Source organism: Electrophorus electricus, chromosome 7 (assembly GCF_041902795.1).
Source record: "Electrophorus electricus isolate QZ-2024a chromosome 7, ASM4190279v1, whole genome shotgun sequence".
In the NCBI taxonomy this organism is placed as follows: Eukaryota; Metazoa; Chordata; class Actinopteri; order Gymnotiformes; family Gymnotidae; genus Electrophorus; species Electrophorus electricus.
The window spans coordinates 4,773,845-4,797,500 of NC_137503.1; the positions used below are offsets into that span (position 1 = coordinate 4,773,845).

The window sequence follows — 23,656 nt, forward strand, 5'->3', positions numbered from 1 at the left end:
AGCCTTCAGTCTGTGTTTGGAGACAGCAAGGGACTCTTTTGTCTGGACAGCCAGTGGAAGTTCATACCACCATCTGGGAGCCAGGACAGAGAATAGTCTCAATGCTTACCTTCCATGAGACTCAAAGCATGGTGTTTCGAGCCGAGCCTTGAAAACACCCTTTCAAGCACGAGTCACGCACGCCCTTTCATGCGTTCCTTTACCTCTGTACCCCAGGCTCTCTCAGCCTGGAAAGGTGAAGGTGAGGTTGGGCTCTCCCTCTCTGTGTACCCCATCGGGGATTAGCGCGTATCCACTGTGCCGTGCCACTGTTCAACATGTTACGGGCGTCCTTCCACGCCCCCACCATGGTACAGACTCCCGCATGGGGGGATGATGCTCTGATTCTCACAAGGAACACCTGGGCATCTCAATCTTTCTGCTTCTTAAAGGTAATGTACCTAAAACGCCACAAGGTATAAACCATTTGAAATTAAAACACAGAAGAGTCCATATCTAGATAAGAGGAGTACACCTGCAGCTGGAACACAGTTTAAGTAAGAATAGAAACTTACTGTGCAGTGATGGACAGTGCTTGCAATAAATAGTTTATTCTGACCAAAAAATAGACAGGAAATATTTATACACTGTACAAACATTCTTTAGTCCCATTATAACATTTGTAGTAGACTGCATCACTGTCAGTAACATTCAGTGGTCATCATAAACTGTTGGCAATACAAAATGTCAGACAGTGAAAATAGACAGACATTTCACACTCAATGCTTGAGTTTTCTTAGAATGTAAACATCAACGATAAAATAGACATTTGTATTCAAATGTAAATACAGGAATATCCGTCACACAGTTATAGTCTCTGTGGATTTCTGCATGCCTTTTGAATCATTTTAACCTGCACAGATTGCACTTGTTTATAACAAAAGCACCGAAAATACTGTCTGCTAAAGCAGAATATTCCTGTGTTTGTAATGCTTGAGAAGTGTCCTCTTTTCTGCTCCATCAAAGCACTTACTTCAGTCAATAATTCCAAGTTTTACTTCGGCCTTTCAAAGCATGAGACGCGACCCAAGAGACAAGGATGAACAGCAGCAGATTCCAGTAATCACAGGTTCAGCTTCAACCTTCAGTTTGACATTCACAGTCACACTGTGTTCAGTCCACAGGTATAGTCTGATCCAGGCACTGTTCAACACACACACAGCTTGATCCAGCAAATGTTTGGCTTGTTTCATCTAAAGTTCCACTTAGATTTAAGGTCAGAAGAAGGATATGGTGAGATAACCACAACAAAGTGGGTTTTAGAACAAAAATTAGGTGATCCAATTTCACTAGTCCTTCACTAGTTTATCAAAGTCTTTCACTAGTTTATCTGATCCAAAGATGTTTTATCTGATTTACTTGTAAGGAACGAGGTTAAGGAAGAAATTACACAATCTAATTCTAATTCTACCCCCCACTTTGGGGGTAGATGGTTTGCAAAATATATCTTGTGATATCATTTCCATCTAGAGTAGAGAGACCACTACTCCTATCACAGCTAGAGGGTGTTGTTCTCCACAGTCTCTCTGAGGTGTTTAATGGCTGCAGTCTGGAACTGAGGCAGATAAAGAGGAATGCTTCTCTGGGATGTATAATTGGAATCACAGGTGCTGGAATCCTCGCTTCCCAACTGAGGACTGGAATCGACACCCCCCGCTCTTCGATCCATGTGATTGTGCACCCCTGCCTCTCCTTCTTCCTCACAATCCTCATTCTCCTCTTCCTCATCATTCACTCCCAGATAGTAGAGCTCTTTGGCCACCTGTTTGCTCTCCAAAGCTTCATCCTCTTGTTCTGAAATTTCTGAGAACTCTTCCACCGAGTTGTAGGAGTTGCGAGGATTGGTGCCATCAGATCCAGAAGGGTTCTCAAGCTCCCAGAGGCCTCCAGGGAAGGAGCCTGAGATGTCCGAGTTGTTGGCGGAGAAGTTGCCCTCGTCGCTGGAGCTGCTCAGACTCTTTTGCTGCTTCATCAGAAGTACCGGCTGATCAAAAAGCAGGACGGCTGAGTACGTCACAGACGACTGGCCAGACGTCTCCGGGGTGGCGGCCGCGGTGGACACGTCCAGCGAGAGGGGCTCCAGTGACCCATCCATTGTCGTCAGATTGTCTCTCCTGCTTTCCATGAAAAGGAGGTTCTCCTGCTCGTGCTCCTTGTCCAACGCAAGGAGGGGGGGTTTCTCCACTATCTCCACTTCACAGATGCTTTCAGAGATCAGCAGAAGTGGGCACGCAGTAAGGCTTTCTGGATGACCGAACACATTCTCTGTGCCATCCAGCTACAAGAAACACAAATGGTTCAGCATCAACATGTGTTTGTCATTTTGATACAGTAGAGAGACATTCAGTCAGTTACCTTTTTTTTCTATTACATAACTGCTATAAGAAAATATTAATAGAGTAAGTAACCTGAAGCATAAAAATCAAAAATGTATCCAAGAACAGTATGTTTCCTTCACAGCAACAATGCACTGAAAGTTTGACATGTTTTACTTTCAACAGCAACTGACCATTCTGAAATCCATTCTCTTGGCCCAAGAGCAGTTGTTAGGATTCGGGACATCTTTCCAGATCATCTTCTTCATTCTGGAATGTTAAGGAATTATGACACTTAGAAAAAACAAACTTATTAGGTATCAATTTCCAACTCACAGTAAGGTACAACATGTATGATATTAGAATGGTGCTCAGAGTCTCTGTTAGCTAGTGACATATCTGTCACTATCTGCTAACCAATCTTCTCTTACACACTGCACATTTGTTCTGGGTTATGCAGTCTCAGGCTGATATGTGGTATTGCAACTTAGGTCTGTCACACACTGGCCATGACATCAGTATTTTTCTCAACAAAATAAAAGCATAGTTATGAACTGGTGAGGTCTCAGAATGATAAAAAACCTTTAGAGTGTTACCTGATGAAAATCTAATGCAAAATGGGTTTGATAATTTGCCTCAATTATGATTAAAACATTTCATATGAGTCATGTCATGCAATACCGTGAGGCTCCACTAGGATGTGCCCCTTCACCGTGAGAGGCTATCCCTGGCCCCAGGCCTAGGAATATCTAAAAACTCACAAGGTGAACCATCTTACACATGAATGAACATCAGTACAGTCAGAAGGAGCAGAGACCCACACTTTCAAAGCACATTCGTTTGACATATTCAACTCATTTATGGCTCTTTTCATTGCCTATGTACAGTAGTAGACTTCATGTAATTTACTAGCACGAAGCTGCAACTCTACATAACAGATGATGCACAAAAATCTCTTAAGGGATGCACATAAACAGTAAGCTTAGCTGTTTGTTGAGAGTACCAGGCCCAGTAATCAGACGTATTGCCAGAGCTCAGGTCCACCTCATGACGCACATCCCCTTGAACAAGTCTAGCTACTTGCACTGTGCCCCCAACACTCTCTCCACTCTGCTCTCCTCCCTGTCACACCAACTCCCTCTCTGACTCGTTCTCTTCCCTACGCTACTCGGACTCTCTGACTCGTTCTCTTTCCTACATTACTCTGACTCTCTGACTCGTTCTCTTCCCTACATTACTCTCTCTGACTCGTTCTTTTCCCACACTACTCTGACTCTCTGCCCCATTCTCTTCCCCACACTACTCTGACTCTCCGCCCTGCCCTCCTCCCTACGTTACTCTGACTCTCTGCCCTGCCCTCCTCCCTACGTTACTCTGACTCTCCGCCCTGCCCTCCTCCCTACGTTACTGACTCTCCGCCCTGCCCTCCTCCCTACTTTACTCTGACTCTGACTCGTTCTCTTCCCTACATTATTCTGACTCTCTGACTAGTTCTCTTCCCTACATTACTGACTCTCTGACCAGTTCTCTTCTCTACATTACTCTGACTCGTTCTCTTCCTCACAATACTCTGACTCTCCGCCCCATTCTCTTCCCCACACTACTGACTCTCTGACTCGTTCTCTTCCCTACATTACTGACTCTCTGACTCGTTCTCTTCCCTACAATACTCTGACTCGTTCTCTTCCCTACATTACTCGGACTCTCTGACCCATTCTCTTCCCTACATTACTCTGACTCTCTGACTCGTTCTCTTCCCTACAATACTGACTCGTTCTCTTCCCTACATTACTCGGACTCTCTGACCCATTCTCTTCCCTACATTACTCGGACTCTCTGACCCATTCTCTTCCCTACATTACTCTGACTCTCTGACTCGTTCTCTTCCCTACAATACTGACTCGTTCTCTTCCCTACATTACTCGGACTCGTTCTCTTCCTCACTACTCTGACTCTCCGCCCCATTCTCTTCCCCACACTACTCTGACTCTCCGCCCTACCCTCCTCCCTACATTACTCTGACTCTCCGCCCTGCCCTCCTCCCTACGTTACTGACTCTCCAGTCTGTCCTCCTCTGTCCGTTCTCTTGCCTGCCTCTGCTAAGCTCACACTCAGCCAACCATCAGCACACTTCCCCGCTGCCATCCCCTTTCGTCATGCCCATCAAAGCTGAACTCGATCAATAACAATCATCCAGTGACTGCTCCGACCTGCTGCAGCCTTTATCCGAGGCTTCCCGACAGACAGGGCTGTGGATGTTTATGTGCACACTAAAAGTGGACTAGACTAGGCTGGTAATATTAAATGCCAGAACACAATGAAAGGCCTCACTTTTCAGACATAGGCCCAAGAAACTGATTTTACTTCAGGCTACATTTCATCCATTTTTTTTTAAATCAAATACAAAAATAATACTTGCACTCGGACTAGTGCTAGGACTTCTTATGTGGAAAACTTACTGGTTTTGTGAGACGATCAGGGTGACTAGCAACACGACGGAGAGGAAGGCAATGATCAACAGAAGCATGTAGGCGGCAGGGTCATTCTGTGGAACTGTGAAACAACACTCAAGCTAAGCACTTTTAATGGTGAGTTTAGCAGTTTTGAACAGTTCAGTAGTCCTCAACATTTCAATAGTCCTTAACAGTTCAGTAGTCCTGAACAGTTCAGTTGTCCTGAACAGTTCAGTAGTCATGAACATCACGTCTCTCTGCAGCATTCTCCTATATACTTACAGAGTGTTCACACTACAGTAGGGTCAGACCTTGTCAGGTCATAAAGAAAACTTAATAGTGTGAGAAATATTACTCATATATCTGTAATTCAACACAGTAGAACTCATCTGTAACACATTTAGAAATCTGTATTGCAACAGTTGCAGGGACAGTTTTTGAGCCAGTTTTTAAAATTCTCTGCAAGGTTTGTATTGTTGAGCATATTACTGGGTGTTTCATAAGACGTAAGTGTGCAGGCGTACTTCTGCACGTCACTGGCTCCCCTTCTCCATCCGCAAACACGGGGGACAGTCGGAACTCCTCCACACCGTCTAAATGTTCTGTGGGAAGCATCACCAAAATTGGGACTACTGAGAAATGTTTCCATTCAGAAGAGGAACTTCCACACAAGCACACACAGAAACACCAATCAGCTGTAACCTCAAACCCACCTGCCTACTATTTTGCAGGACTCCCTCATGACAACACAACTGCTCACAAGCTCACAATTTTTTTAATCAATACTGTTTTGTAAAATGTTTATGCTAAACCCACAAATATGAAAGAAATCCTTATCATGATCAGAATACACATTTTTAACATGTTTCATACAGTTGCCTTTATGCCACACTGCAAAAAGGCAATGTTTGGTTAAATGTTCTGCATAAAAGTGCACATTTTAACCATCTCTTAAAGATAATGGCAGAACGATCACTGCTTTACTTACTTTACTTACCAAAAGGTATTCTTCATAGTACAGTGCACATAATAGCATATAGCACATAATATAGCAAATTGCATATAGCAATTGTGAATACACAGTTTAAACATAATTTTCTAATTCGCATTTGAATTTTAAAAAGTCCGGAACGTGTTACCATACCAACAGGTCACTGTATGTAAACTGGCAGGCAGCCTGAACCATATGCCTCAACCCCCTCCCTTCAAAGAAAAACACCAGTCATTTGACATTTCTTTCTTACCAAAAACAAATAATTTAAAGATTCGCTGAACACCTTATTCGGAATTTGCTCCACCCCAACTTAAGATTCAACACCTTGGTCGTGTTCCTTAAAACACTGCTGAACAATTTTTTGCAAATTTGCCATGTGACAGGATGCGTTACCCCGCTGAAATCATCCACTGCCATTATGGAATACTGTTGCCATGAAGGGGTGTACTTGGTCTGCAACAATGTTCAGGTAGGTAGTACGTGTCAAAGTAACATCCACATGAATGCCAGGACCCAGGATTTCCTAGTGGAACATTGCCCAGAGCATCACACTGGCTTGCCTTCCCATAATGCATCTTGGAGCTATTGCTTCCCCAATTAAGCAATACAGTCGCATCTGGCCTTTCACTGGATGTAAAAGAAAACATGACTGATCAGACCAGGCCACCTTCTTCCACTGATCCATTGTTCGGTTTTGCCCATTGTAGGCACTTTCGTTGGTGTACAATGGTGTGTCCGTGCACTCTGACTGGTCTGTAGATGCGATAGGCTACACTGTGTGTTCTGCAAACTTTGTGCAGTTTGTGCTACAGTAGCTTTTCTGTGGAATTGAACCAGATGGCTTAGCCTTCACTCCCCATCCACCTCATGACCCTCTCGCCAGTTCGCTGGTTGTCCTTCCTTTGGCCCCTTTTGGTAGGTATTAAGCACTGCAAAGCAGAAACATCCTACAAGACCCAGTCATCTAGCTATCACAGTCTGGCCCATGTCTAAGTCACTCAGGTCCTTATGCTTAGCCATTTTTCCCGCTTCCAACACAACAACTTCAAAAACTGTTCACTTGCTGCCAAATATATCCAAAACTTTGAGAGGGGCCATTGTAATGAGGTAAATCAGTGTTATTTACTTCACCTGTCAGTGACTAAGGTTATGGCTGATTTCTGAAACATTTCACTAAATATACAGTATACGTCAAACACAACACTCAGCTCCTAATCATCTGTAACTCTTGACGATATCTGAACTTTATCGATATGTTGCTGATAGAGAAAGAGTGATTAAGAAGAGAAAGGAACAGAGTAATGTGCAGGCTGTAAACATACGGCAAACTTGGAGCTCCCTGGTGGTGGGTGGGACTCGGAGCCACTCGATGCTCCCAGCCAATGAACCGTCGAGCCCAGCAACTTCCTTCAGCTCCACCCATTCGATAACGAAGGAAAATGGCGAGGGCTGTTCAGACACCAGGGCCCAGGAGAGAGACACACAGGTAGCATTGGCTACTGCGCGGAACCAGCGCACGCAGCGTCCTGAAGACGGGAACCGAAAGTTCAGTGGGGCGGCACAGGCCTTGCCGTTTTCACCCGAACCAAACACTTAAGACATGGGTGTGAAACCATGACAACAGCCTACCCCTGAACACTATAACAGTGCATTTCTGAAGGCTACATCTAATAACTGCAACAAAGGCTTTTCTGCTCTCCCTATTACAGGAAATGTGGCATGCTTTATAATCTAATAGACAAGCCTCTGTATCAAAACAACAAACAGCTTTCCATCAAAGTAATTAACCATAAATGAAAATATGTAATAGGACAGCAAAAAAAAATAGAACAGAACAAGACTGGAAGCACACAAGCAAAAAAAAAATGTAAACATTTTTAAAAGCTCTGGCACAATTTAAAAAATATTCCTTCTCATTAGCTAGAGCGATTTGCTTAAGAGTTGGTAATGCTGTTAATAGGTCCCTGTCAATGGAATTAATGTTATAACATTAGGAACGCACAAGGGTCAAGTTACTATTCTTGCCTGAGGAGCCTAAAGAGTTATGAGACATGACAGTGATGGTATGGACATCTTCTTTCCAGTGGAATGTGTAAAATGAGCCAAGGTCTATGTCATCTGACCACACAGCGCCCCCAGAGGCCTGATGTAGAACAACGAGTCCAAGCACACAACGTTCTGGGTCCGCTGCTGGGATCGGCTAGAAGACATTAGGGAAAAAAATTGATTTACCAACCATTATTTTAAAAATAACCTCACTGCAAAAAACACAAGCACCATTAATTGATCAAGACTATAGCCAAGAACAATTTTGACTGTACACTTTATTACTGCTATATTTTTGCTTTTTGTAGACATTGTTCATTAAAACGTTTGAGGTATTGTACCGACAACCTCCAAGCCCTTCTCATTTACGGAGCAAACACGCTCAGGGAATAGTCAATCAGAAGCAGGATCCAAGTCTTACCTTAAAGAGCAGAGTCACGTTTGTGAAATTCCCTGCATTGTCTTCCTGAATAACTCGCCAGAAATCTGGCCCCATCATTGGTGCTACAAACAACCAGACAATATCCCCTTAGAAGCAACAATCATTTATATGGATCTAAAAGTGGCAAAGGACTCTTGCAACAGAAGTATCTATCAAGCAGAACTTGTCATATCAGGGTTATGAGTTGAAGCGCCACAGAGAAAACAGTGCAGAACATTTCTTACTAAAATTTATTTCTTCACACAGGAGAACTTCACCTTTAGAACTGTAAACTGAGGAGATATGAGACTCGCTCCAGTCGCTCCAGTAACCAGAGCCTTCAAATCTTCGACAGCGTACTTCAACCTTGTACTGAACACATGGGTCTTGGACCAGAACAGCAGCCCACGGCTCAGAGACAGGACCAAAAATCTGGGAAAGAGAAATCTGGAATTATATAAATGCAATATAAAATTGCAAACCAAAAACTCATCTGATGACAGACCATAAGGTATTTTCTTCCTAATACAACTGGCAGTAAATGAACTGAACCACAAAACAGCTCAGGTTGACCGGTTCTGTAAATAGCCCGTCTGTTGTAAAATACTGAGGTTGGTCATCATTTCAATCTGAGCTCAAAGTACATCCATTACACAGCCACAGCAGGTACAGGTCAAACCCAACTATAGCGATGCATGCACCTCTGCTCGATTGCTGGCGGATTACGATACAGGACATGTGCACTCAAAACGCTGCCACTCTGTTTGTGTCCAAAGCCCAGCTGAGGCCTCGGCCTTGAGAAACTAGGGTTGGGCAATGTTTGCATGAAACAGCGCGATGGACGATGGCATCAGGGGTTAATGGGTGGAGTAGCGGAAGTCTTACAGAGGTTCTATACAATTTTTTTTTTTTTTTTACATTTGTGGAGGTAATCACATTTTTGTACATTCCTGGGTCATCCATATGAGATAACCCTACCAGAAACCTCCACCCACCTTCCACTGCAGATCTGCTACCTCCTGGGAGGCGACGTATCGTAGTTCATACTGCAGGTGGTACACAGGCAGGTAGGGACGTTTCCACATTGTACTCAGCGTTTTGTTGGGCCATGTGACTGCTGTCAGGTCTGAGGGCGGGGATGGTTTCACTGGAGGACAGAGATTGAAACGCAAATATCGTCATTTAGGGCTTCCATTTACGTGAGGGTAAATTGAGCCTTTTTATGATACTTTAAACACTCACCGTTTTCAACAGGCGATACAAAAACAGGGAGGGACCTCACTTTGCCATGCCCCCCCTCCACCACCAGCCAGACCCTGTAGCAGGAAAACAGGCTCAGGCCCCGGAGGGTGCACTCACGAAAGTCCCCCGCTCCGTCCGGACACTCCTCCACCCCGGACAAAGACTCCTCCCCCATCTGGGCCATGGAACGTTCCTCATGTGGTATCTCCTCACACATTTTCTTATAGCTTCTAAAAAAGCAAACAGAGTTAACACAAATGACGACTTCTTCAATACAATAAGCCAGGTTAACGATCAGGAGAGAAGGGTACGATCCTTCATACCTGTACAGGAATCGAACCACAGCCCATGCACTCTTATTCCACTTACAGGTCATGGAATCATCTCTTAACCGCTGATCAGACTGACATGTTATGTTTGCATCAAAAAGTCCTGAAAATAAATGCACAAGAAACTCTTCAATATTTACAGCAGTCTCTAGAAAAAGGACAGAACAAAGTAATATCCCATTCTTCTATCTGAACCAGGCAAAACTGAATCTCTTTCAAGATATTCATGCACTAAAATCCTATTTATAACTTTTCATTTATAGCAAAAGAGCATAAATGACATCAATGAACCTTATAAACTTCACTGTGTGCACAATTATTAGGTAAATTGTATTATTGAGGATTCATTTTATTATTGAACTACAGTGCTCTCACACAATCCAAAATATTAATAAACCCCAAAACCGAATATTTAAGAATGTACAAGTGAGGTTTTGGCTTTTTTTTTATCCATGTGTGCAAAATTACTGGCCAACTATTAGTGCCCAGTATTATTATTAGTGTACAGAATTATTATGCAACTAAATGAAAAATGTAAATTTTCCCATCTCACTTGTTATTTTCATCTTTTACAGTGAGAATATTAAACAAACAACTAAACATTTACAAATAAACATTTTTTTAAAAAGTGACCAATATAGCCACCCTTCTTTTCAATAACAGTCGGAAGTCTGTCAGTTTTGTAATCTGTTGACAATCAACTGTACTGTTTTCCTTCAGTGTAAATCTCCCATTTAAGAAGGGACCACAAATTCTCAATAGGGTTTAGGTCAGGTGAGGAGGGGGGCATGTCATTATTTTTTCGTCTTTAAGGCCTTTACTGGCTAGCCACGCAGTGGAGTACTTCGATACATGCTATACACTGCTTGAAGAAAGTGTCTTCTAAAAACTGGGAGTAGGTTTGGGAGTTGATTTTGAGTCCATCTTCAACCAAAAAAGGTCCAACTGGCTCATCTTTAATAATACCAGGCCATAGCACTACCCCACCTCCACACTGCTGGCATCTGAGTCGAAGTGGAGCTGGAGAATATGCATTAAAATGATGACATGGTCAAAATGCTCTCGTGCCTAATAATTGTGCACACAGCAGATGTGGTTTAGACAGGACAAAGGCCGCGTCTCACCTTCGGTGTAGACTTTGGCGTACGCGATGCTGCACTTATATTTCTCCCCCCATGAGAGGCAGCACATCAGAGTATCAAATCCTGGATCTTTTGACCTGACGGTGACTGCGCTGACCCTGGTGTTGACCACTTTGTACTGGCTTTCTGGGATGACCTGACCGTTCAGCATCCACACCACCTCGCTGGCCGCCCAGCCATGGTTGTGAAGCACTCCATACACAGTTGCTTCATCCCCGGGCCTGGTGAGCACCTCGGTAGGGATGTAGCTCACTTTTGAGGTGTGGGAAAAACAAAGAAAAGAAGACGTGCAGTTTATATTGGCTCTGGCTTTACAGATCAGCTTTTTAGCATGATCAAACAGACCAGATTTCTCTCAAAGATGCCATTCCACCATGGTGTGAAAAAGTAAGTTTGAGGTCTTGTGCAAGGACTTGAAATTGAGGCATGGAAAACACATTCCTCTAGTCTACAGACAACGTCTGCACAAAACTAACTTCTCCAGTTAGCCAGCTTATTCAAAGCTCAATGCACCCCTGTAAAAAGGTTTCCCGGATCCCTGTTGCTGTTCATGTAATGCTGGAAAACCTGGCGCAACTCCACATGTGAGTGCTCCTCTATCAAGCAGCCTCTAGTAGGATATCGTAACTGTTTCTGATGCCATTTCTGATGATCAGAGAGAATGCAGGCACTCCTAATCCTCCTCATTTCGGGGTATGGCAGTTCTTTGTCCTGCCTGGCATATTCATTAGTGCTTCACAAGGGCTGCACGTGTATTTTACTTCAGATTTTGTAGCATTAGCAACATAATGAATGTTGTTTGGGGGAGGTTTACAGGAAGCAGCAGCACCATTCCTGGTATGTTTGATGTTACAAAAAAAACAATTTAAATAAATAAAAAAGTTTTATAAAAGTGTAGTCCATTAATGAAGACACAGAAACAGTCTAAATAACGCTGAGTGGAGCTAGGCACCTGGGACCTGCAGGTATACAAGTAGGGAGGGTTGGTTGTTTTGAGGGTTGGTTCTTTGGGTTGTTTTGCCCCCTCAAGTGAGCACACTGTAGCCTTCCATTTCGGTTGCCATGGTGACTAAACTTAATAAGCATTTGACAAAAGCACTATAATCCTACTAGCTTACTAAGAAAAAAGTACTCAGTGAAATACCTAACTCTTAATATGGGCGGATAGTTTATACCAGCGAAAAGCATCTCACACACACAGTAGAATGGATCTGCCGGTAACTCGCTTAATGGACCATTCACATTTATTCATATGGAAATTTTAGCTGGAAAACAGCAATTTGTGTGTCCTTTGCATTTTGTGACATACTGTTATAACTAGTGCAGTGTTTCTGAATGTTTATTCATACAACTACTGCTTTAAATCTGGTTCACGATCAATCTTAACCCTGTGAAGGGTTAGGACTAGAGGCTATTTGTCTGTGAAGGTACTGCACAGCAATGTATATAGAGTGCAGTGTATAAGTAACTGGACAGTGAGACAGTTTCTGAATTTGAAATGAAACAATGACTTTAAAAGCAGGTAAAGCAGACTATCAACTTTAGTTCAAGGTTAAGTATGTCCTGAGTTCATGCAAAATGTGCTTGGTGGCAAAGCCTGTTGTAAAAAGCCCTATAAAAATATATTTTTCAATTAATTTTGAATGGTACAAGTTCAGTCAGTCATTGACTTAAAAGGATTTGCAACCAGGTACTGAACATTTTGTGCTAATCTTAAAGAATTATGTTAATCTTAAAGAAAATAATTATTGTATAACATTTCAACTTGATATAAATGTTAATTCTCTCAAATTAATCTTCACATTCTGCACTTTAATTCCATAGTTATTATCATAGTAATTTCAAGTACAATGAGCTAGAGGCTGGAGTAGTGGTTGTCAAATATGGACCTCCAAATAAAGTCTGGGTTTAACACCCTTGTGGTTGATTATCTAGGCTTATCTAGGTTTCCGTCATATCTGACTCTTAGATGAAGTGAGGGTGGAAAACGTCTACGACCTAAACCTTGAAGTATGTGCCGTGAATAACAATGAAAGTCTGAAAAACTGTTAATTTAATAATGTCTATTACTTATGGACTGTCTGTGCGACATTCTAAAGGCAGTGCACGCACACTTCTTTAGAGTGAATCAGAGTTGGTGGGGTTATGTGGGTGGTCGTGTCAAAAGGCACAGACACAGCAACGAAGAAGGATCCATCTAGAAATGGTCAATAGACATGAAGGTAATAAAAACCGTTGTGTGTGGTATGTGTGTGTGGTATGTGTGTGGGGGGGTTGAAGTGGGAGAGAGAACCTGCGCGTGTATAAACTACAGTTAATCTTAGAATTCAGAAACACTGCAAGGCTTCATTTGCACTGTTTCACTCAAGTTGTCATTTTATGAAGATATTTTCTAAGTATAGAGTGAGTCACTCTGTTGCTCTACGTCTGTGTGTGGCAGGTTACCCTTGAGATCCTTGATAAGAAATTCTTTGTCATTATTGAAACATTAATTATTGCTGTCTGGGTATGAACACACTTAACTCCTGCAAACCACTTAAAATATTTTGCTGGCATGTGAAAGCACAGAGACACACGCACACACACGCAGATACATGCACAGGCACGAGCATACACGCGCACGCACACGCACACACACGCACACATGGGACTCTGTGAAGCCCAAGGGAAAGTTTAACAAAGAAATCTCATTCATAGAATGTTCAGTTCAGAGGGGCTATGGATGAATAATAACAGAGCCAAGTGGAGCTTTGTCCATCAGCAGGACAGCACTGAGTGGTCAGATTAATTAATCTACAATAGCCTGCTTTATATTCGGGGGGCTCAACAAAGAAAGTTCTGCAGTCAAGACAGCGCCCATGGCAGCCCAAAACGGCAGAAAGCTGCTTAAAATACCCTGCTGAGTTATAGCCACATCACTTTTGCACTAAGATGGTAACATGCAGTAAGAGTTATTCTTTGAGCCTTCAGAATATTTTTCATTACTTTACACTTATGTTTTACATTTGCATTTTGAACCTATGGCCTATGTCTATGACTTTACTAAAATGTTAAACCTACTACCTAAGCTAGTACAGTCTCTGTAATTTTAATCTTAGCCATGCTAGCAGGTTTTAAAGAACTTTGCACAGTAATACAGCCATCTAGCCACAATATACTAGACTAGGGCTGAACAATAATTTGCTAATATATATGTATATTATATGTATATAATATATGTAATTTAGCTCTCTCAGATATTTGAGACTTTCTGGGTGTTTTCATGAATCATTCTTGTGATTCCAACAAGTGCAAATCACTTTGGTAAAAAGAGTACCTTTTATCAAGGGCACACCACATAACACAAACCATAATGCAAAATGGTAGCAGTATAATTGCAATACAGGAACCCAAGACAAGGCTGAAAGCCAGCAAGCATAAGGAGCGTGAGCTGAGAACACGCAGCGGTGGCCATACCATCGAGTGCCAGGTAGAACGGTTGGCTCCAGTCGCTCCAGGCCAGCGGCTCACGCAGCCTCTGGGAGCGTACCTGTACGACGTAGCGGCCTCCGAAACTGAGGGAGCTCAGAGCCACCCACGGATGCTGGACCTTTAGCACCTAACAGAGAAGCATACGCGTGCTCCTTTAGATCGGCTGTGGACTCAAAGACCAATGCAAGTACACAAGTAACCCTTGCTAATATATCACAACAAATCGTACCCATTGATCTACCTAGAATGGAAAACTAGAGCAGATATTTTTAGACATGTCACCTGACCCTTAATGATCTGACTATTACTGATCTAAGATTTTATGACATTTTACTCACCTCCCAGTGTTTGAGAGAAGTGTTGGATGAGTAACGGATTTCGTAGTTAAGTGGATATCGGCTAGTGGGTGAGTCACTCCATTCAAATATCACTTCTCCCTCAGTGCTCACATTGTAATGCAGGTTCACTGGTGGGTGTGGCTTATCTGTGAATGGTGGTAATTCAATCAATATCACAAATTATGTTACACAGAAGCAGGATTGCTATGCTCAGTATGATTGTGATCCGTTGGCTAAGTGGTGCCATAGCCAAATTTGCTAGAAACTTTGGGGTAAAACCCCTGTTTAGTTTGCTATTCTTCACTTCTTCTAGTCTGACCACAGCTAGCGGCTGCACGCTCTGATCTCCCATAAACTCCACCTCCTTCTGTGCTCTTGGTGATTTCTTCGACTTAATATTACTATAGGACAGAAAAAGCTTCGTGTCATAAAACAGCTATGTTCAGGGTAAAAGCCCAGCTAATACACCCTTGACTGACAATTCTAGGAATTGTAATATTGAGTGCTAGGCTATGCCTTTTCTTCTTGAATCATTATATGTAATCATCTGGCTTCTAGCTGTAATCTATCTGGATGCTCATTATTTCTCATTCCATTTATAGATGTCCAGAACAAGACAATTTTGTTTTTTTAAACAATTTTAACAACTCTATAATTATTAGAGGCAAGGAACATTTAGTTTGATACTGCAATATCAATAACAGTCAAAACACCTGAGCTTATTAATTACAACTATGTAATTAATATACATACACTATAACCACAATAACTATAACTCAGTGTCATTCACTCACTGAATTTATCCTTCACTAGCTTTCTCTTAGATAGGCAACTACTGTTTCTGTCTTATTGAACATGAATAGGACTGCATTGATTGGATATTTTTGTTCATTTACTTTTCAGTTTAACTTTGTCAGTGAGGAGGATGAAATATAGATAATCTGTCAGGAGCCAGTAACACTAAACAGAGAAACATTTTTCAAAAATGTACATAAATGGACTCAAATATATTGTCCTTTTTGCTATCATTAGCCAGCTGTAGTGGTGAATGAACTCTTATAGTGCTGATCTCAGAACTCATAGCTTTTTGCTGGCCTCCTTTAAGACCATTAGGAGTTAATCCAACATTGGTGATTTTACTGTGAAAATGACCTCTCATGTATCTCATCTAATCAGTCACCCTTCACTAAACTCAGCAGTAGAAAAAAAGTAGCTTCTATAGGAAAGTGGCTGTTGGCAACCTAGTCTGTCGTCTTACAGCATAAAGAACGCTGATTTTGTAAATATACCGGGCATACAAATGGTTTTCCTATCAGAGGATATCTCCCCTATCACCATGGTTTCAGGGACAAATCAAACACACATCTCCCTCCCTGCAATGAGTGTATAATGTTTGAGAAGCATTTTAGTGTAAAATCTGTCACTCACTTAACGACATGTCAGACCTCTAAAATGCATACCACACCTGGAACAAAACACTGTGTATGCAATTAAATGTGATCCTACTGAGAGCACTTTCAATCAGTCATTTAATTGTTTATATTTTCAACTTTATTTATTTTATTTTTAACAGACAAAATGAAAAGCTATATTATATCCTGTTGGTGTGATCATTTTTTTCCAGTCTGGTGACTGGTCATAATTACATACCATTAGGTACATTTGATTCTTCATATTTTTTAAGCTAAAATGTTTAGTTTTCTTAAAGCACAAGAAAAAACTATTGTGATTTGTAATTTCTCCTCCATGCTTCAACTTTAAATTTACATCCTATAACGGTTACATATCAAGGCTGCAAACCTTTTAATCTGCAACGTTTCATTGCCTACACTCACACACACACACACAAAAACACCCCCCCCCCCCAAAAAAAAACAACGGCCATTACCAACCAAGCAAGCTCTCTGGGTGGTAAAATTAATTTTTGCCTCCTCCCAGTTTCTACATACATGAATGGTAGCTTCCTGTTGACAAGGTTGGTGTAAACAATAATGAACTTAGGTTACTGTAATAGTATCAGCCAAGCAGCATACAGTGTATTTTTTAAACTGTGCTATGGTCTGCTTAATGCTCTGGGTAGGGAATTGTGATCAAATAACACTTTCAGAGGACATAATAAAATAAGTAACAAAACTGAAGTCTTCTAAAAATGTCATGCTTTGCAAAGTTTCTCCTGATTCTACACATGCAAACTATGCAAATTAATGACTATACTACTATAAACATATAACTCACATTATACATTTACAGTACTTGGTAGAAGCTCTTGTCCAGAGTGATTACACATATGTATAACTACAGAAGTGAACCTATTGGTGTTGCTAGCATTCTCTACATGCTACAGGAACGCAAAGTAGCACTGACACTATTGTTGTTCTGTGCAATTTTCATGTCATTTGTCGGGTGTCACTTACATAGCTGATGGACGTTGATGTGCATGTCTGGTGCCAAGAGAGAATGGTCATTCAGTGACCCGCTGACCACAAGGGAGAAGGAGACGTCGCTGGCATGAAGGGTCACAGAGCACGTGATGGCCCCATCCCCAGAACACTGGGATCGAGGAGAGCGACCCATTTCACTTGTCTGCGAATCCAACTCCATTCTGGAACGAGAGGGAAGCACCACCTTTTACCCCTTTAACAACATAACAACTTCTACATATAGCAAATGGTAAATCATAGACAGGTGGCAAGACATCCAATGTGACGAGGTTTGGTAATGATTTAAAAAATATGCAAATATACAAAAGATATTCCAAAAATAATCCCCAAAACTGAACTGAAAACAAGCATCTTATTTATAAGCACTGCCTGAAAGATCAAGTTCAATCAGTTAAGTTAAGAGAACTGTTTGCCTTGAGTCATATTGGTTGCTTTTTATTAAAGCTGGACTGTTTCCCATTTATTGAGTATGTGTGCTGTCCTTGTAAACAGCTAAATGTAGTAAAAACAACCAAAAAAAATTCAGATAAATTATTTACCTGAAATCATAAGAATTATCTCCGCTGTGGGGTTTGAAACATAATCTGATAGGAGACACTAATTATGATGTCAGTAGGGGAAACTTTAAAAATCTTTATGCATTTGCACTAAAACGGTCTAAAAGCATTTGTGTAAGCTGAATGTGCTCACACTGTAAGGACAGCGTTTGTGCTCGTGTGGTAGTGGGTGTGTGGGACTGGAAGAGAGAAATTGTTTTTTGGCTTTTGATCTTGTTTTTTCTTATTTCCATTTACTATTGAATTTGATGAATAGGCAGTGTGGGAGAAGGGTGCTTTGGAAACAAAAAAAGGAGAATAACCATAATAATACCATCTATAGTGATAATAGTCAAACAATAAAACAATAAGAAGGCAAGCCAAAACAAAGATGTAAACGGGCACTCTGTAAAAGAGGTAGTCGCTGATTGGGCCAAAAAGGAAAAAAAACACACGCACTTTCCTAAACCCTCATAGGTCCACAGCACTCAGGGTGCTCCATGGTTACACTCAAATCACACTTAAGCCTATGCTCTTATCACTTGACAAGTGGTTAAAGTACTTGACTTTTAATCAGAAGGTTGCCCGCCCCGCCACTGCCAAGCTGTGCCCATGAGCAACACCCAACTGCTCGAACTGTATTCAGTAATAATTGAAAGTCGCTTTGGATAATAACATCAGCTAAGTGCCATAAAAGTAAATATCTATCAGTTCACTCAGCAACTTGCTTAGAATGAATACACCTGCACGCTACATCAACCTAGTAGCTTAAAAGTACCCCTGGGAAGTGTGGAGAAAGAAGGAACTCACGCTACAGCCTGCAGGCTAACAGTAAGATGGTTGGTAGAGGTGGCATCAGCTCTGTGGTGCTTTATATAACAAATCATGTTAGCTTGTTTGTCTTCAAGCCAGCACAGGATGTCCAAGCAGTCTGCTAGAGAGACATTCAGTTAGCACAACACTTTCATTAAGTCTCTTCATTCAGTGAGAAAGCCCATGGCAATTAGCAACACCAACGGCTAGTGCGGGGGTAATTAGGCCTGTCAAAACAAAGCCTCATTACAATGTGTACATTTATGTGGAAAAAAAAGGTAAACTCTGAAAGAAAAACATAAAATTAAATTAAAAATGTAAAAAGTTACCTAATGTCGTGTTCAGGGAATGACAAGATCAAAAATTTTGGATCTCAATAGAGTAGCTTTGGATTTTGTTGTGATAAAACATTAAACTTTAAATCCAACTAACCCACATTTAAACCCATAAGTGCTGCCTCACTCCTAACACAGTCACAGCCGGTTTCCACCGCAGTAGCTCCTTTCGTGGATAAGACCACCTCTCCCATCCTATCGGCCAGCTTCTGGGGTGGCGCCAGCTTCCATTTAAACCAAGCAGGAGCCTGTGACCCCAGGCCCTTACACAGGTGGGACCTGGTGTGCTCCTGCCTGGTGGAGCTGACAGCAGCCCACAGCCCACTGCAGAGACCAGCTACGGCTTACTGCACTCTACATGCAAAGGGGTTTCCTTTATTAAATGATTCGGGCTAAGAAACGCCAACAGTTTTGTTTTTTAGTATGCTATTCATTTATTTGCTTCTAATTATTGTCGTAAAAGATAGAACAAGGAGATTAATGGGAACTAATTAGCATGCACAATGACCTCTGCCTATTGATTGGATGATTAAATCTCTATTCCCAGTTCTCACCACCTGCAGCTGGGAACAAACAAATGAGACTCTTTGACTATAGCTAAAGAACCCCAAGTGGTGATGATGCAAGAGCTTTGGATTGCATGTGGCTGTGGTCATTTTGTGATTCAATTTGGTTTCCATTAACAAGAACGTTTCATGTTACTTCTGGTATTCCTGCACGTGCAAATTTCAAAATACTACAAAATAACTGAAAAAAAATAATGTTCATAGCAGTTTAACAAAATTTAGCATTAATACTCCCCTAGGTCTCCTCCATGAGCCACACATATTTTGTATAAGATCACTTTTTTTGAACAAGTATATCATTTTGAATAAGTATATACAATCTTTTGCTTTGAAATACATTTTGTGTTTTTATGAGCCAAACCACATGTAGTATATAATAAGAGCTCTAAAAAACAGCTATTTTTTAGACTATTAACACTTAGAAACAAAATATTAAAATTTATACTGAATCATGATTTTAAAATCAATTAACTTATCAAAATTAAAAATGTGTGAATCATCACACTGTTTCTTGTCAAACAAATGAACTGCATCAAAGCCAAAGAAATGAAAAAACAGCAAAAAAATACTGTCAAATCTAATCTATGTGCCTATGCTACTGTCAACACCAACCTTGTGATTCACTGGAGGCTTCCACACCATTTGTGAAGTTTTGGATGTGGCACTGATACAGGTGGAGGCCCCTGCTGTGACTGAAGCTCTGATTCAGTGCCTTGAAGTCGGCACCGGCCCTGCGCACCTCTGCCTGGAACCCGGAGCCGACTGAACGCAGCTCACAGCACAGCTGAGCTCTCCACTCAAAGCCCTGATACTCGCCAGGCCAGCCACCTACGGGACTCAAAGCTGCCTCACCTGAAAAAGACGTTTGGGTAAGGTTCCACGGGACAATCGGCACAAGTTTAATTGGGTTTAGACATACATTCAGTGCTAAAAACTACATAAAATTCTATGAAGCACCAGAATCTCTGTATGACTATAACTAAAGGCTGGGTGCAAGTACAGTGAGCACAGTCCTCCTTTTTTCCAACCTCCTGTGCTCCTCCCCCCGCATTCCTATCCAATACTAATATGTTTCTAAGGTGGGGCTGCTGACAGTTTGATGGTTTGCAGCAGACCACACCACTGCCACATGTCAGGAAAGAGAAAGAGGGAGTAGTATGACATCAGTGGCATGATGTTCACGCTATGCAAAGAAATCCTGAAATGTGCCAAACACTCACCATGTAAAGCAATAATGAGATTCACGACGAGAGCCAGAATCACACAGAGAAACCTGGAGAGGATAGAAAGCATCTGTTAAACGACTGCAGTCGTGAGTCAGACTCTTGTTTCAGGCGCTGGGGGTGGTAAAGCGCTGGTGTCCACACATTGTGACTGGGCTCCATCACCTCTTTAGTCACTCTGCAAGCTGCAGAGATCCAACGGCCCATTAATTCCTGACTGCTTTGGCCATAGGTACAGTCTATAGTCCAAATGTACTGCACAATCAGACTACGCGTCTCCCGATGCACCGATGAATCACATCCGCATGCTCCTGAACCAGGGGGGCCTCGTAAGGCTGTTTACTGCTACAGAGGCACAATAGGATCTCTACTGGTTTGACCCCCATGCAGTGAAATAGCCTGGGCTTTTAGGCTAATGATCCTCATTTCAGACATACTCATTTAAAGAGAACAGAGAAAGCTCAACCTAGCCATGAGACCTGACCCATCATGTGCATGCAGTGCTAACGGGCAAAGAAAGGTCCACATATCATGATAAAACACTGTCAAAGGTACATATTCGTAAATATTCGTAAATCCGCAAATAATACTTTAGCAGCCACATCCGACAAATCACAAACCCAATTTTTTATAAACGGACACCAGTAAATTAGAAAATTAGAACCACAATAACACAATAATTAAATTCTGAATCACTTTCTGAAAAGTACGTCATACACTCAGTACACATCCAGTCAGGAGTTGCAGAAACCGGGTGTCCAGTTACCACTATTTTATTTGATGGTAACCACTGTGGCCTCCTCGTCCTGCTCCGTGTTAGTAAACTCTGAATCAGTCTTGGACATCAGTTTCAGCATATTCTGACTGGGGCTTCAGCAGCGGCTTCAGTCACTTTCTCGTATATTAGATACACCACAACCTTCACAACCTTTATTTAGCTCGCACTAAGTTTACCAGTTCTACCTTCTCCTACGCAGCTGGTGAACTGAAGAAAGGGTTTAGTGAGAATGGTGCGGAAAAATGAAAGGCAAACAAGTGCAGGTGACAAAAACAGCTTGAGGACCAAAGGGATCAAAGTTGAATGGGAAAACTTGGCCAAGCAAACAGGAAAATCACTCCCAAATTCAACACTGGTGTGCAGAATTCCCTCTCCACTCATCACTTATCGGGCTACAACAGCCACAGATCACGTTGGACACTGAGGTTGTCTGCAAAGAACTAGAAAGCACCAGTGAGTACAAGAGCATCAAAGCCGGACTGTTGGGGAGAGGAAAAAAAAGTTGCCTGGCAACCGAATTCAGGTTCCTTTTGCGGAATGCTAGGGTTAGACTTTGATGCACGCACCACATGTCCATGGAACGTCTTGTTTGGTATTAACAGTGCAGTCTGGTGGTGTGGGGAATGTTTTCGTGGCACATATTAAGGTTCCTGAGTCCCAGTAAAGAATGTCTGAAGAGCATAGCATATCTGCAAATATCTGCTAGGCACAGGGTTAGGGTTCATCCCTTCATGGATAGTTTGTCTTCATTTGTATGGACACTTCCAGCTTGAAAATGCACCATTAGAAGAGAAGCATCTTCAATCAATGGTTCCAAGAATATTACCGTGGGTTTTCATTGCTTCAGTGGCCTATACAGCCCCTGGGTCATGACTCTATCCTTAAGATGAGGTGGAAAGGGCTATTTGCAACAATTTGCAACAACTAGACACTGTAATCATTTTCTTATGGTATAACATTCCTTGCAAAAACCATTCAGCATCTTGCAGAAACCATGTCCAGGTGAATTAATTTTGTTCTAAAGGCCGGATGATGTGCAACGTAGTAGTTGTACCCAATTAACTCATCACAATTGTATTTCTTATAGTGAAAATGCTTTCTATAACATCCACACTCTGTGCTTTTCAGCTGCAGTCCTAGAGCCCCACTACCCTGCCCAATTTCAAGAGTTTACGTCCTCTGGAACACTTGATAAAACTCATTAAAGGTTTGACAATTGTATGATGGATCGGGTATGCACTTGAATTGGGTATGCAAGGGAAAACTGAACTGTGCAGCGTAGTTGAGCCCCAGCCCTGTGCCAGAAAACTCTTGTGCTAAGTTATACTACATACTTACATTGTGATATTCTTAAAGCAGCACCATTTCTTGTGTTGATGGTATAGATGGAGGTAACCTGCAGATGGTGGAGAAAGAAAAAGTCAATCAGGGAAGGACTCTTTGACAGGTCACGGCAGGTCTTTGACAGGTCACCTAGGGGATTCCACACACACCTTTTCTCCACAAGGGGAAGAGTAGAAGTCGTGTCATTCACTCATGGAGAACAAACCCTTGTTTCTGTTCTTAACTCTTTGACAGCAAAATACAGCTCAGCAGTGAATTTTATCACTGTAAATATTCAGTAAGTTCAAACAGTGGTGTGGTTTGTTTAAGGCATTAGGCAATAATGATCTTCACATACTAGTTCCAGATGCTAGCATTCAGCTGCAAGAACCAAACTATTTGTTTTATTTGAAACTACTGCCCTCAACTGTCAGAGGAGACAAATGATCTCTTCAGACTCAAGGTAACGACTGAATTTACTGGTTCTGTGAATTGGTGATATAGACTACTCAAATGGATTCCATTTCATTTTTTCCCTTCATTTTCAGATGCTGCAGATAAGATTCAGTGCAAATTTAGATTCACAGTACAGTATACTGTTTGTCAGAGGGCATGGAGACAAATCTGCTCAGGGCAATGCATGGCCATATTCCAGCAAAGGCACTTCCTGACATTGTATCCCACACAGAGTTATGCAAGGTATAACCTGTTAGAACATAACACTACCTGAAGGCAATTTTTGATATGTACTGTTGCTAACTGAAGTTAAATTCTTTAGACAGGTGCAGCCCTTTCATGAAAGAAATGTAACTTTTAAGGGTCATATCCAATGTATTTTATTTATTATTCAT

The 23,656-nt window shown here is 41.7% G+C and overlaps 1 protein-coding gene across 1 annotated transcript; it reads right to left on the minus strand.

Moving 5' to 3' along the window:
- Positions 1-569: 569 nt before the first annotated feature.
- lepr (leptin receptor) lies at positions 570-20,774 on the minus strand. The gene is made up of 18 exons (XM_081717991.1): positions 20,702-20,774; positions 20,094-20,333; positions 18,578-18,701; positions 17,205-17,392; positions 14,791-14,936; positions 14,438-14,579; positions 10,964-11,233; positions 9,834-9,942; positions 9,511-9,740; positions 9,264-9,415; positions 8,547-8,700; positions 8,269-8,351; positions 7,800-8,001; positions 7,124-7,327; positions 5,332-5,409; positions 4,814-4,907; positions 2,549-2,624; positions 570-2,317 (listed from the first exon to the last, which is right to left on the minus strand). The coding sequence occupies exons 1-18, from the start codon at positions 20,772-20,774 to the stop codon at positions 1,538-1,540; spliced, it is 3,345 nt and encodes a 1,114-aa protein (XP_081574117.1). The 3' UTR covers positions 570-1,537.
- Between the last annotated feature and the right edge of the window lie 2,882 nt (positions 20,775-23,656).